The sequence below is a fragment of the Budorcas taxicolor genome, chromosome 6 (assembly GCF_023091745.1).
Source record: "Budorcas taxicolor isolate Tak-1 chromosome 6, Takin1.1, whole genome shotgun sequence".
NCBI classification, from domain to species: Eukaryota; Metazoa; Chordata; class Mammalia; order Artiodactyla; family Bovidae; genus Budorcas; species Budorcas taxicolor.
In genome coordinates, this window is record NC_068915.1 from 12,366,720 (window position 1) to 12,381,998 (window position 15,279).

Here is a 15,279-nt window from a genome sequence, read left to right on the forward strand (position 1 = left end):
GGCAGGGGCACCCCCTTGAGAGGGAGACGGCAGTGCCATCAGAGCTTGTGGACTTCGGAGGAGAGCTGGCTGAGTTCACTTAGTCCTCTAAGGGCGCCATCGGGGCTTCCTGTTCACCCTCTTATCATCTGGAGGAAATCCACACTCCAGCGACAGTCTCCTGTTTAGAGCCCTGTGTCTGGGTTCTACACAGTTACACTCCCACTTCCCGTCCCAAGGAATAACAGCTCAGTTCAAATTCCTCAGCTGATTGGTTACCCACACCCAGTGAGAGGCTTGCTAAGCGACTCCCCTAAGACTTCTGTTAGGTCTGAATGGAGTGTTCCCACCTCCTCACTATATTTTTGGTAGCTATGTAGATATTCTGTATAATCAGATATTAAATATTTATATGAAAATATTTTGTGTAACTTAATGTTTACTATTTGCAATTTTAAAAGTTCTATAACATTGTATTCTACTTGAAATTGCTGCTGAACAGAAGCCTTTTTTTTTTGTCTTACATTTGCATAATTTTATTTAAAGCATTATTTTCATAGCAGATAGAATGTCATGTCTCTGAATGAATGCCATTATTGTGGTGGAAGAGGGAAGTTTCTTCTCCTGCAGGGCAGCATTAGAATGGTTGTATCAGATTTCACTATTTATTCCTTTACAGATATAGCAAATAGGCCAAATATATCATCTACCAACTCCCTCTAAAATAATAATATATGATAAATTATTTATCAGAACAGCATTTATTTTGGATGTGTGAAATGGATGAAAGAATATCATTAGTTTATATGTAACTGGTTAACTTGTTTAAAAGTTTTATTTATGCAAATAAAAGAATTTTCTTTTATTCTTTTTGTTGTTCAGTTGCTCAGTCATGTCCGACTCTTTGCGACCCCATGAACTGCACATGCCAAGCTTCCCTGTCCTTCACCATCTCTGAGTTTGCTCAAGCTCATGTCCATAGAATCAGTGATGCCACTGACTGTATTCTTTATTTTGAGCTGTTTAGAGTACACCATGAAATTGAATAGCTATGAGTTTTTGTCCATATTTGACTGTATTGATTTTGTCTCTGTCTGACCATTGATATCAGTGGTTCTCTCACTGTTTCAGTTATCAATGGCCTGAATATCATAATCATATGATTTTATGGAAAATCAATTTTTATGTTAAAATGCATATAGAATGAATAATATTTGATGGAATTAGTATACTTTTCACCTTTCTTTTAGAAATCTAGTTCTTTTAAAGTTGGACAGATTTTTTTAAAAATAATGATGCTATAATTTATTGATGTCCTACTTTTTTTTCCAGATACTATACCTGATGCTAGATAATTTATGCCCATTTGATAAACTATTTTTTGAGAGGTCTGGGAACTTTGACATCCAGTTGATAGTAAGTGGAAGAATCAGAGAGCAACTCTTGTCTGCTGTGCTCTAAAACCTGAGATCTTCCTCTCCCTCCAGGATATTAGTGGGCGCAGAACTAATGGAGAGTGACCAATACCTGATGTCAGAAAGAATCTAGGTCAAGTGCAGAGTTTAAAAAAACAGTTTTATGGTGTGGATTAAAAATAGTTCAAAATAAAAGAGTGATGTGGAAGTATAATGTTTAATTATGAGTTTAAAAATCCTTTTGTTAAATGAATATGACAGCCTCAAATCCATATACGTCATACCCAGGTTTTGTAATGAAGTGAACCGTTAAATAGTTCCTTTTAACTTAAAATGCAATTTTAAATATGACCTACTTAAATGGACAGAATTTATTTTTCTACCAGAGGAAGGCCTCATTTAACGAGAAGTAATCTCTCTAACAAGAAAAATATATTCAGAATGCAATTCCAAAACCTCCAGGAATAAGACTTCTATCTAAGTGACCGCACAATAGTGTTCCAGAATCTGATTATTAGAGTCCATCTTTTATGCAGAGAAGATCTCTTCACATTCTTACTGCCAGGTTATTTGTGATTACTTTATATTTTTATATCCTTGTTGGAGAAACTCAAAGCAATAAGAAATGGCAACAAAAAAAACTGTGAAGAAATAGAAAAACGATAATAAACAGATGCAGAAGTACACACTGTGTGCAGTAGTTCACATAACATGTTTAACCTACCTTCTTCTGCGAATGGATAGCCAGTCAGGTTTGGTTTTAGAAGGAGAGTAGGAGAGTCTCTTATTTTAGGCTGTAGTTTCTTAGAAACTGAACAAATGTGAAAAAAGTTGAGAATCAAGTTGGGCTGGTTGTAGTGCAGAAGCCAGAGAAGCAGGATTAAATGGACAGATGTGAGGCTCTGGTCTCCCGCTGGAGCTCAGGGCCGAGGAAGAACAAGGAGACAGGAGGAGTGAAAGCTGCAGCTTAGGATGGGAGCCCCAGGAGGAGTGAAAGCTGCAGCTTAGGATGGGAGTCCCGAAGGCCAGCAGGACAGAAACGAGGGATGGAGCTGGATTTTAAACTTCCCATTTTCCTGGGCTTCAGGGGTGACCCCTGCTTAATTTCCATATAAGGTTGTTTTAAGAGTGACGATCTCTTTGTAAGGAGAAGGAACTGGAAGAGTTAAACCTTGGCCGTAGCAGATCCATGCCTGCCTTAGGCTGTAGGTTTACACTCGTGCGTGTGTACGTGTGTGTGCCTGTGTGTGGTGGTGGGTGCGTTTGGGGAAGGAGGTGGTAAGTGACTGATGATTAGAGACTGAGCTCAACCCGCTGCCCAAACCATCCTTTGGCATTGCCCATGCTGCAACATGATTCCACACAGAGGGACGGGGCAGACAGGGATTCAGGGTAGCTGCCTGTGGCTTTTCACACCACATCAGGCCTCTGAGGATGTCGCTTAAATACAGCAGAATAATAACTAAAGCTAAAATGGTGACCCTGTGGTGTCAAAGATATTAAATTGTATATCTTCAGTGTAAAAGACTATCCCCCCTCCCCAATCAAGAGGTTTACCTTTTAAAACTTTATCATTTTTGTGGGACAGTTGCGTTTGAAATTTACTTTCTGATAAAACTCATTCCCTGATGCTACCAGATAAGTAAATTGTTGCTCTATGTAGCTTTAGTAATACTCCTGTTGCTTTGTGAAGGTGATTCAAGGATAGCACTTTAAGTTCACTTGCGATCAGTTATTTTGCATAAAGATTAAAATTTGATTTGAAACAGGAGTGAAGGATGTATTTCATTAAGTCCAAATTCAAATTTTTGACCTCACTTGAAATAAAATATCTGAAGTTAAAGTATTAAAAAAGTACCTTAAAACTGGGAAGAAATAACTACATTTTCTCAAAATTCTCAGAAACTTTTGTAACACCGAGAGTTCTCTGTACTGGGTAATACTAGTCCCCACTTATTCTGTGTTTAAACTGGACAATGATGTATTTTCCTTATGGCATTTTTATGTGATAGGTCTTCAACCATATATTGCTGACAGCATGTACCTTGTCACACCTGACAAGATTGCAGCCTGAAGGGTTATACGTTTATTTGTATTGTGGACTTGAGCTTCAAAAGAAGAATAAAGCCAAACTATTATAGGTTGAGTACTTTAATAAATATTAAATGATAAATGAAGCTGGTTCTGCACTAGCTGCAGGGTGTGTGGATAATAAAAGAAAATCTTCAAACGGTGATCTGCAGTATTATGGATCTCTTTCTTGCCTTTTTTGATCTGTTTTTGCCTCTTACCATTGTAGTTGTAATTGCTGGGAATGATGAGGTAAGATGTATAATTATTGTTGCCCCCTGAATGAAAAGTAAAGGAAATATTAAATGTAGAACTAATTCTTCTCGTTAGCAGGATGAATACAGAAGTGTGCTTTTGGTAATAATAGGTGCTTAATAACTCCTCCTCACCTACCTGCTCCCTCGAAAGTCATGAACTTGATGTTGAATGTGGAGCACACCAGGCAATACACATTTCCATTTAATGAAAACTTTAGTTCTGTCATCATGTCTGAGATGTCACAACATCCCCCAATGGAAGAGTGCAGAATGCCTTGTGAGTCATAGGAGATCACTAAGTTATGTGATTGTATGGAAGAAAAAGTACGTGAACCCGGGTATCAGAAAGAGACTCGTGAAACCTCAGTCCTCGTAGTCAGAGGTGGCACGCAGCCTCTAAGGTGGCCTTGACAATCCTTACTTCCTGCTGTTCCTGCTCTTGTCTAACTATTTCCCCTTAAAAAGTAAGCCAGCTTAGTGACTTCTTTTTTTTTTTTTTTTAATTTTTTTTTAATTGGAGGTTTATTACTTTACAATATTGTAGTCGTTTTTTGTCATACATTGACATGGATCTGCCATGGTTGCACATGTGTTCCCCATCCTCAACCCCCCTCCCACCTCCCTCCCCATCTCATCCCTCTGGGTCATCCCAGTGCACCAGCACCAGGCACCCTGTCTCATGCATTGAACCTGGACTGGTGATCTGTTTCACATAATATATGCGTTTCAACGCTACCCTCTCAAATCATCCCACCCTCGCCTCCTCCCACAGAGTCCAAAAGACTGTTCTTTACATCTGTGTCTCTTTGCTGTTTCACATATAGGGTCATTGTTACCATCTTTCTAAATTCCATATATATGCATTAGTATACTGTATTGCTGTTTTTTCTTTCTGGCTTACTTCACTCTGTAGGCTCCAGTTTCATCCACCTCATTAGAACTGATTCAAATGCATTCTTTTTAATGGCTGAGTAATACTCCATTGTGCATATGTACCACAGCTTTCTTATCCATTCATCTGCTGATGGACATCTAGGTTGCTTCCATGTCCTGGCTATTATAAACAGTGCTGCGATGAACATTGGGGTACACGTGTCTCTTTCAATGCTGGTTTCCTCGGTGTGTATGCCCAGAAGTGGAATTGCTGGGTCCTATGGCAGTTCTATTTCCAGTTCTATTTCCAGTTCTGTCTCCAAACTATTCTCCGTAGTGGCTGTACTAGTTTGCATTCCCACCAACAGTGTAAGAGGGTTCCTTTTTCTCCGCACTCTCTCTAGCATTTATTGTTTGTAGACTTTTGGATAGCAGCCATTCTGACTCGTTGTGAGATGGTACCTCATTGTGGTTTTGATTAGCATTTCTCTGATAATGAGTGATGCTGAGCATCTTTTCATGTGCTTGTTAGCCATCTGTATGTCTTCTTTGGAGAAATGTGTTTAGTTCTTTGGCTCATTTTTTGATTGAGGCATTTATTTTTCTGGAATTGAGTTGCAGGAGCTGCTTGTATATTTTTGAGATTAATTCTTTGTTAGTTGCTCCATTTGCTCATATTTTCTCCCATTCTGAAGGCTGTCTTTTCACCTTGCTTATAGTTTCCTTCGCTGTGCAAAAGCTTTTAAGTTTAATTAGGTCCCATTTGTTTATTTTTGCTTTTATTTCCATTTCTGGGAGATGAGTCATAGAGGATTCTGCTATGATTTATGTCAGAGAGTATTTTGTCTATGTTTTCCTCTAGGAGTGTTATAGTTTCTGGTCTTACATTTAGATCTTTAATTCATTTTGAGTTTATTTTTGTGTATGGTGTTAGAAAGTGTTCTAGTTTCATTCTTTTACAAGTGGTTGACCAGTTTTCCCAGCACCACTTGTTAAAGAGAGCGTCTTTTCTCCACTGTATATCCTTGCCTCCTTTGTCAAAGATAAGGTGCGTGGATTTATCTCTGGGCTTTCTATTAGTGACTCGCTGCTAACCAAGCACACATGGCAAGTGTGGTGGTTGTCACTTCATGATTAGGCTAGACAGATAGGGACTTCCTTTTGCTAGCTGTTTCTTTCCTTTGGTGGCTTTGATGAAGCAAGTTGCCATGTTGGCATGTAGCAAGGAATTGAGGGCAGCCTCCAGTCAGTGGCCAGCTAGGAAGCTGAGACCCTCAGCTCAGCAGCTCTTGGGGAACTAAATACTACCCCCAGCTAGGGGCTCAGAAGCAAATCCTGCCCAGTCAAGATTCTCAATGGTACCCCAACCCTGACTGATACCTTCATGGCATCTTGTGAGAAACCCTAAAACAAAGGGTTCACTTAAAGTATGCCCATGTTCCAGATGCACAGAAAATTCAAGATTAAAAATACATATTGTTTTAAGCTTCTAAGTTTGTAGTACTTGGTTTTATAGTGATGGAAAGCTAATACTTCTGTCTATTAGTTAGCTAGAGGCTGCCATAACAAAGTACCACAGACTAAGCCTGAATGATAGAAATTTGTTTACTCAGATTATGGAGGCTGGAAGCCTCTCTGTGGTTTGTAGCTGTCCATCTTCTCCCTGTGACTTCACGTGGTCTTCCCTCTTGGCACATCTGTGTCATAAACTCCTGTTCCTTTAAGGACACCAGTCATATTGCATTAGGGTCCACCCTTAATTACCTCATTTTAACTTAATTATTCCCTTTAAAAACAATACCTCCAAATACAGTCCCATTCTGAGGTACTAGAGGTTAGGAGTTCAACATAGGAATTTTATAGGGACACAGTGAGTCCATAAGAATAGGCTATATAAAATTCTGTGTTTATCTCTACAGCTAAAACTTGATACCACTCACTTATTGTCCATAAAGGTCTTTTGCTACCTTCTTCTTCTTCATTTTCACTTAATTGTAGGTGTATCAGATGATATATAGCTCACATGGTTTAGCATACATGTTTGCATTTTCCTGTCTCCATTACAAAAATTATAATTCCTATAAGCATATGCTTTCCATATGCTTTATGTGTGTTACTTCTGCAGTATTTAAGATGGTGTTAGATGCGTCTTTAAAATCTAGTTTAACATTTTGTGTTCATTTGTATATGCTGGAGCTGGAAAATCAGCACTTAAGCGTCTATTGTTACCAAAAGCACACCAAATTAAAGATTGGTTCAGGCAAGAGTTATCACCGAATGCTAAATGTAGAGGGCAGTTTTTATGAAGAGCAAGATGTTTTCATGATCTTAAAATCATGAAAAAAGATCTAAAAATTCTTCCCACATACTTTTTAGTTACAAAAGAAAATTAAAAAGATAATTAAATTCAGCAGCACCTTGACCTGGTTATCATTACTTTTGAGGAGCGGTTGGACAGTGTGTACATACAGATGTGAGAGCCTGAGAAGGATAATGTTCTAGCTGAGAACACATAGCCTTAATCATATCATGAGCGATCATTTGACAAAACCAAAAACCAAAATGAGAAATATTCTCTTTGAAAAATAGACATGATGGTATTCTTCAGAAATGTCAGGTCACAAAAGATAAAGGGAAACTGTGGAAATATTCCAGACTAAAGGAGCTAAAGAGAAATGACAACTAAATGCCATATTTGACCCTAGACTGGATCTTGCATTAAAGGGAGAAAAATGCTATAAGGGACATCCTTGGGTTAAATCGACAAAATGGAGTGTGAATGGTAAATTATTGTCTTATTGTTAAATTTGTGGAAGTTGATAACATACTGTGATTGTTAGAGAATATTCACAATTCTTGGTAATTCACACTGAAATTTTAGGGGTAAAGGACCTTAATGTTTATTAACTTACCTTCAAATGGTTCTTTTTTTTTAATAAACATATGTATTTATTTGTATACACATGTGTCAATTAGGTAAATATGTATAGATACACATGATCATATATATGGAGAGTGGGTAAAATGTTAATAATATATCTGAATAAACAGTACCTAGCTGTGTATAACGGACTTTTGGACTCAGAGGGAGAGGGAGAGGGTGGGATGATTTGGGAGAATGGCATTCTATCATGTATACTATCATGTAAGAATTGAATCGGCAGTCTATGTCTGACGCACGATACAGCATGCTTGGGGCTGGTGCATGGGGATGACCCACAGAGATGTTATGGGGAGGGAGGTGGGAGGGGGGTTCATGTTTGGGAACACATGTAAGAATTAAAGATTTTAAAATGAAAAAAAAAAACACAAAAAACAGTACCTAGGATTTGGGGGAACTATTCTTGGTCCTTGAGTTTTCTGTAAGTTTCAGTTATTTCCTAATAAATGTTTAAAAATTAAATGCAGTCTCTTATGTTAATATAATGGGTTCATTATTAAGTGAATTTATAAATATCTGTTTGAAGTTTGTCTCAGTTTTATTTCTAATAAGCATTAATAGATCTAATCCACATAATCAAAAGCTTTGTTGGGGGGTTCCCATTGACTTCATGAGTGTGAAGGGGTTCTGAGCCCAGAGTGTGAGGACAATTGGCATAAACTGTGTGGGGTGGTTAGGTAGATGCCCCCTCAGTCTCTTGAGGCTGTCTGGTGACACTAGTTAGTAAGAGCAGATTGGTAGATGCCAGTCACTAATTTTATGGTCTTAACCTTTCTCTGCCTTAGTTTTTGTTCGTGTAAAGTAGGGATAATAAGATTGCCTATCTTAGAGGGCTGTTGTAAGGTTTAAATCAGGTCTTTCAATAAGGAGCACTCTACAACACTATTCTTACTGGCAACATGTGTTTCTGCTATGTTTCTGCTTCTCTCTCTGTTACTTATTTTGTGCCTTGGCTAGTGATTTTGGTTATAATTATGTGCATATGAACTATTATAAAGAAACCAAGGAAGAGTATCAGATAGTTTTTAAGATGCAAGTTTACAGTAATCTCTGTGCCCCTTCAAAGAAATGGTTAGGGATACAGAGAAGGGTGGAGACGAGCAAACAGTTTGGTGTTTGGAGTCCATGATACATGGAAAAGTATCGTACGCCTAGGAAGCTGAACCAGAAATTATGTGGAGTAGTTGATAGAAAATATGTCTGGACAGGAAACACTTTGTTGTTAGGAATAAATTGTTACTAACCCTGTTTAGCACTGGTTCCATTGGCATTCTGATTGCTAGATAGAAATCCTTTGTTTAAATGTATGTCCATATTGGCTAAAGTTGTTTTAACGGTGTATACCTAGGGTAAAGATAAGAAAGAATGTTATCGTTTTGTGCCATTTTTACTGTTTTCCCCAGCTCAAATCTAAATTCAACCCTGTTCTATACGGCAATCAAACTTCAAACCAATAAAAATATTTAGATTATTAAACTATTGTGTTCACCTAATTCCCAACTCAGATGACTTAAAAGATAAATACATGTAAAGTCTTCATGTCATTTTAATATGTTGTTTATCATTACTTCATCTTTTGGCTAAATGGAATTCATTTATTTATTTATTTATTTTAATAGATCATCAGAAACTGGAAAGGGAAGCTAGAATCTGCCGTCTTTTGAAGCACCCCAATATTGGTAAGGAAATGTTTTCAGCATGTTTTAAATATTAATTAAAATTTTACATAACATAATTTTACACAACTTAAGATATTTAATAAACTAGAATATTATTTGTAATTATTAACTAATAGGTTCCTAACTTTTGATATTAGTTACATTGATTCTTCAGAGTTTTTGAAAGTTTTTCAAGAGGTAGCAATTCTTTCTTACAAGCGCGTTAGAAATAATATAAGGTATCTTAGTTGAATAGTGCTTTTATGTATCTTTAACGATTCTTCAGCTGCTGATACTGAAGTATGGAGAGACAGAACTTAAGCCATTATGTTAGTCAGCTAAGTTACTTTTCACCTCCAGTGTAAAGTGTTTACTTTGTAATCATTGATTCTATTCTAGAAACTAGTAGAATTATTTCAGAATATTATCCCTCATGAATATAATAGCATGATAATGTTCAAAATTGAAAAATAATTGTGAATGTAAGAGAAATAGAGGAAAGAAACAAAGGGAAGGAAAAGAAAATGCTATATTCTGTGACAGTAGTTTTGATTATTTTTGAAAAATGTTCCTGTCCTACTCTGTTAGTTTTACTGTCAGCCAAAATGTTTCTGATGTAGGAGGAGGGAAAGAGGGAGCGGCAGTGCAGTAAAAATAGCAAAATCATTCACTGACAAGGTCTAAGTTTCTCTATTTTTATGTATAAAGCCATTCTGGTTCTATTCCTCCCTTGAAGTTTTTAGTATCCTTCAATTTGTAGGTACTTCTTAGGTTCTTGAGTAAATAGACACTAACAAGTAAATCTGAAGCATTAACAAATTAGTGGCTGTCTAATAAAAGCCTTCTGGTTACAGAGAGAACAAAACAACTTCTGAAATGTAAATATGCCTCTTTCTAAGTATTTTACCCTGATAAAAGTCTATGGTATTTCTTAATTGGCTGGATTATTTTGCTAGGACTGTCATAACACCAAGTTCCACAGACTGGGTAACTTAAAAGAGAGAAATATCTTTTGTCACAATTTTGGAAACAAAAAGTCTGAGGTCAAGGTGTGGGGAGGCATGGATTCTTCTGAGACCTCCCTCCTTGGCTTGTTGGTGGCCATCTTCTTATGTTTTTACATGATCTTCCTTCTGTATAATGTCTCTATTTTCATTTATTCTTTAAGGGCACTGATCACATTGGATTAAGGTCCCTCCTAAAACCTCAATTACTCTTTTAAAGACCCTAGCTCCAAATATCCTCCCATACTGGGGAACTGGGAGTTGGGACTTCAACATGAATTTTGGAGAGACACAATTCAGCTCATAATATTGATTAAAGAGGACTTATACAGTACAAACTGATTATAGTTCAAAGACTGTTTTTCTCACTCAGGTTTAAGGTAAATGAAATTGTAGTTTACTGAACTTGTTATTCATATGAAAGAAAGTTGTTTTTGCTCATTTGTTTTTAATAGGGATCCTTCTATGAAACTCAGCTTCTGTAGATAATGAAAGCAGATGCCTCCATTTCCTTTAGCAGACCAAAGTCGAACCAAAGAAACCCAAAGTAAAACAAGAATGATTTTCGTTTTGACTCCCGTACAGAATAGCCTTACCAAAAAAGGGGAAGCTGTACACTGGGGAAAGTTCTAAAGTCTTGTGACATCGCACCATCAACACAGTCTGACACAAAATAGCGTTTTCTCAAGGGTCCGTGGCAGCCAGTGTCCTTGGCTGCTGCACTTGAGGTTTTCTCTCTCTCAGGTCTTTTGAACTTTCAGACCCGTTCCTAACCACAAGAGAGATTTCTAGTAATCCTGTACTTTAGTGTATAAATCATAGGTATATTAAACTTCTAAGACATGATCTCAAATCATTATAGAGTAGCAAATTCACTCATATCATTCAACAAATTAATATTTTGGGAATATAGTGAGAATACAGCAGTCTAATTCTCCTCCCTTTGTGGAGCTTGCATTACTGGCGTAGACAGACCACACATAGCGGATGTTAGGCTGTGTTAATTACTGGGAGAGAAAGCAGGGGAAAAGAAATTGGGTATGATGGGGGATTATATTTTAAAGGACTGATCAGGATGACTTTATTAAGAATGAAATTTGAGTGAAAACTTAAGAAACAGGAGGAGGCAAGTCTGCGGGAAGAGACTCTCTGGGGAAAGAAAGCTCCACAGGCAGAGGGAACAAACTGCCTTTGCAAACAGGCCCTGAGGCAGGCACTTGCTCCGTGGACTCCACCAAAGCTTTTTTTTTCCCCAATTGGAGAAATGAGGATGAGTCGTTTTTATTTTATCTTAATTGATGGAGCTCCATACTATGTAACGTGACAATGTTGTATTTACTCATGTAATGACAAGTGATGAAACAACAAGGACCACAGTGATATAAAGTGGTCAGCCACCACAGACAAAGGTACGCTTGATAGACAGTTGCTTCCATGGACATCTGCTGGTGGACTGGCAGGTGGTCCTGTTGAGATCGTTAACAGCTTCACAGGGATCTGTTGCTTACTTGCTACTCATTCAGGAAGGGTTTTGGTTTTTTCTTTTTTTAATGTGTTTATGTATTTATTTGGTTGTGCTGGGTCTTAGTGGCTGTATGCAGGATCTTCATTCTTCATTGTGGCTTATGGGATCTCTTTTTAGTTGCAGCCTGTGGAATCTAGTTCCTCTACCAGGGCTTGAACCCAGGCCCCCAGCATTGGGAGCACAGAGTCTTAGCCACTGAACTAACAGGAAAGTCACAGCATTTGGTCTTGATTTCCTTGAAACAGATAATCTGTATCTAAAGAATATGAGATTCTTATCCTCCTCTACTTCCTCTGTTCTATTATTTGCTTGGTTTTTTTAAATCTGTCAGGTTTTTTGAACTTCAAGGAAGGAAATACTATTTCTGACAATTTTTTCCCTGTGAAAATTGGCTTGGTGCATTTTTATTTTTGTGTATCTTTCTCTTGGCACAGAATCGATAATCTGAGGATTTATAGCAACTGAAATGTTGCTCCCAAAGAAACATATTAAACCAACTAAAAGTGGTCATTCACTAAACCACTTTTTCTTCAGCAGTTTTTTTTTTCATGTTTTTCTGATTTTCAAAGTAATACACACATTTAGTGGAGAATTTGGAAAATACGATTATATAGGAAGAAGAAACCAGAAAGAACAACTTTTTAATATTTGTTCATGCCTGCCTTTTTATAATGAATCTTCTGTGTATGCTAATTTCCAGCATTCTCTTGTATACATTTTCATTCCCCTTTAGACAAACCATGAAAATATAATTTTTAATTGTAAACAAAGTTTACTGAGTGTGTAGCTATCACCAGCCCATGTTTTAGGCTTAACATACTGGTAATGAAACAGTGATCAAGAAAGATAATATCCCTGCTTTTCCCCAGCCTTGGAACCTCATGGAAGGAGAAAGGCCGTAAACAAATAAACCTTGGGAATAATGTCATGGGAACTGGTTCTCTGCAGAGAATTAAATTAGGATAATCTGATACAAGGGCATTGGGTGGCCACTGTCAAAGAGAGACACCGAACACACAGTTAAAGTCAGTAGACAGATTTGATTCAGTATTAACTGCAGTCGAAGAAAGAGCTGAGCTAAATTCTGATTTTAGCAAAGACAACTGGAGATTTTATGGCCAAGGAGCAGAATGAGGGGTCAGTGAGTGGAAATTTATTAAGAAGACCTATCAAAAGTAGGGGGGATTCTTGCTAAAGTGGCCTAGAATAACAAAATTCTTACTAAAGGCAGACTGAAGACTTAGATATCAAGGTTAGATGGTGAGGAACTTGATCAGATTTCAAGGGTAAGCAAATATCAAAGGTGGGAGGATGACTTCCTGGGATTCTTTGCTAAATCTCACTCAGGTAGTTTGAGAACAGGACCTCAAAGGATGTGACCTAGTTGAAAAGATGGCTTGCTGCTGCTGCTAAGTCACTTTAGTCGTGTCCGACTCTGTGCGACCGCAGAGACGGCAGCCCACCAGGCTCCCCCGTCCCTGGGATTCTCCAGGCAAGAACACTGGAGTGGGTTGCCATTTCCTTCTCCAACGCATGAAAGTGAAACGTGAAAGTGAAGTTGCTCAGTCGTGTCCGACTCCTAGCGACCCCATGGACTTCAGTCTACCAGGCTCGTCCGTCCATGGGATTTTCCAGGCAAGAGTACTAGAGTGGGTTGCCATTGCCTTCTCCGGAAAAGAGGGCTTAGATGAGCCTAAAGCTGGGTCGAGGAAAGAGTCTCTGTCATTACTTTAGAGTGGCTTGTCTGGCACAGTATGTATGTGGAGGTCACATTTAAAGTTATATCTCTCTGACAGGAAGAAGCCGTCATGGAAAAGCTCAGAGGAAGGACTATGAGCAGAGGAGCTTCTCTTACTAGGCGGGGAGTCAGGCTCCAGCGTGTGCCCTGCCCTGGGGGAGCGGGAGGTACCCTTAGATGAGTCAGAAGGATAGTGGTACCTGGTGGGAGGGCTTTTAAGCCAGGTTAGAGGGTTTGGGTTTTATTCTAAGTGCAATGGGAAGCCAAGTGAGAGGAGTGTGTCACAGACCAATTTGCTCTGTCTGCAGTGTGTGAAACGGGTTGTAGTCACCTAAGCAGAGTCAGGAATAATAGTGCTCCTCCAGTTCACCAAAATCCGGTTTTTATCACCCTGATGCCCTTGGCTCCATTGTCTTGGGTAAGAATTGAAATAGCTCCAGTGTGGCGCCCTTCTCTGTGTGGACCGTGCAGTCTCTGAAAAGCACCATGCATGCTTTGACACCACTAATTTGAAAGTAGAGGCAATTTCCTCAGTAGCCCCATCATTTTTCTGTCCTTGGAGCAGCGCGTCAGTTTTGTTTGAACAAACTGGAAGGATTATATTGATGGCTAACTCTAAACTGGCACCACAGCGTTGATGGAATTTGGAGAGATTGTCTGACCTCATGCTTCTGTTAATTAGCTTGTTTTCGATTGTTCATCTCTTATTTGAATAAAATGGCTTATTTTCTCTTGAGGTATGAAAAGATTTGTGGTAAGCCAGACAGTTTGAGCTATATGTCAACACATTTACTAAACCAGGGGAAAATGCTATTAAGGTAGTGAAATGAAATATTGATGCTTAAGGTAATAGCTAAATCGTTCGAAAAATGATTCTGTATTTCCATTGCTTTTGTGCTTGATCTTTGATCAGCATTCTTACTGAGAAATTTATTGAAACCTGTAGTGAAGCCCAAATAATTAAAAACAGTAAGGGAAAACTAGGAAGAGAAGCAATATACTCATTAAATTCAGCTATACGAATCTGAAAAGAACTGGACTAGGGAAAGAAAAGAGAAAATATCAAGAGCTTTGATCTGACAGATTTGATGCCCTCAGTGAGAAAATGCCAACTGACAATCCTTTTCTGAGGAGATCAGTATTTGAGACAACTTTGCAGTTAGTGTTATGAAAAGATTTCGTTACTGGGTTATCCCATTCTCTAAGGACTTGAATTTACCCTTTTTGTAGATGTTGGAAAGTGCAAGACAAGTGTTTGAAAGTTTGAAGGAACGTTTCTATTTGTAGAGGATCAGCATCACCTTTTTAGGGGAGCCTTTACTGACGAGGCTTAGCGAAGCCCAGTAGCCAGAGAGTCAATGGAAGGGATATGTGGCCTTTTCCAATCTAGTCTGTATTAGAGCCCTGGGACCCCACCTACAATGGGTTAACCTTCCTGAGATCACAGTCTCTTCATGATTACATCCTTTTTACTGTCTCTCATAGCCACCACCCTAGAGCACACATAAACGCAGTCACTCAAATGTCGTTATGAAGTGCAATAGAAAATTAAAGATGTAGTATTCATGGAAAACTCTATAGACCTGTGGACCCCGCTTTATTCTGCTTCTGATGCTGGTCTGTTCTGTGAACTGCCAAAGCACATTCTGCCTGCTCACTAACTTCTAGCTGTTCTCCTTGTAAAGAAGAGAAGATTTTGATCTTTTTATTTCCTTCTGAGAATTATTAGAATTAAATAATGCATCTTGTCATTTTGGTGAGGAGTTAATAAACTTTGGAAGCTATTTAATGTAGATAAACAACTGAATAAATTATTACA

The 15,279-nt window shown here is 38.3% G+C and overlaps 1 protein-coding gene across 9 annotated transcripts in view; it reads left to right on the forward strand.

Annotated features, from left to right (window-relative positions):
* The window catches only part of CAMK2D (calcium/calmodulin dependent protein kinase II delta), a 319,598-nt gene that overhangs the window by 94,236 nt on the left and 210,083 nt on the right, over positions 1-15,279 (forward strand). For all 9 annotated transcript variants that reach the window (XM_052641898.1, XM_052641904.1, XM_052641900.1 and 6 more), the window contains exon 3: positions 9,155-9,214. In XM_052641898.1, the coding sequence (XP_052497858.1) occupies positions 9,155-9,214 (60 nt within the window). The remainder of the gene's footprint in view (positions 1-9,154; positions 9,215-15,279) is intronic.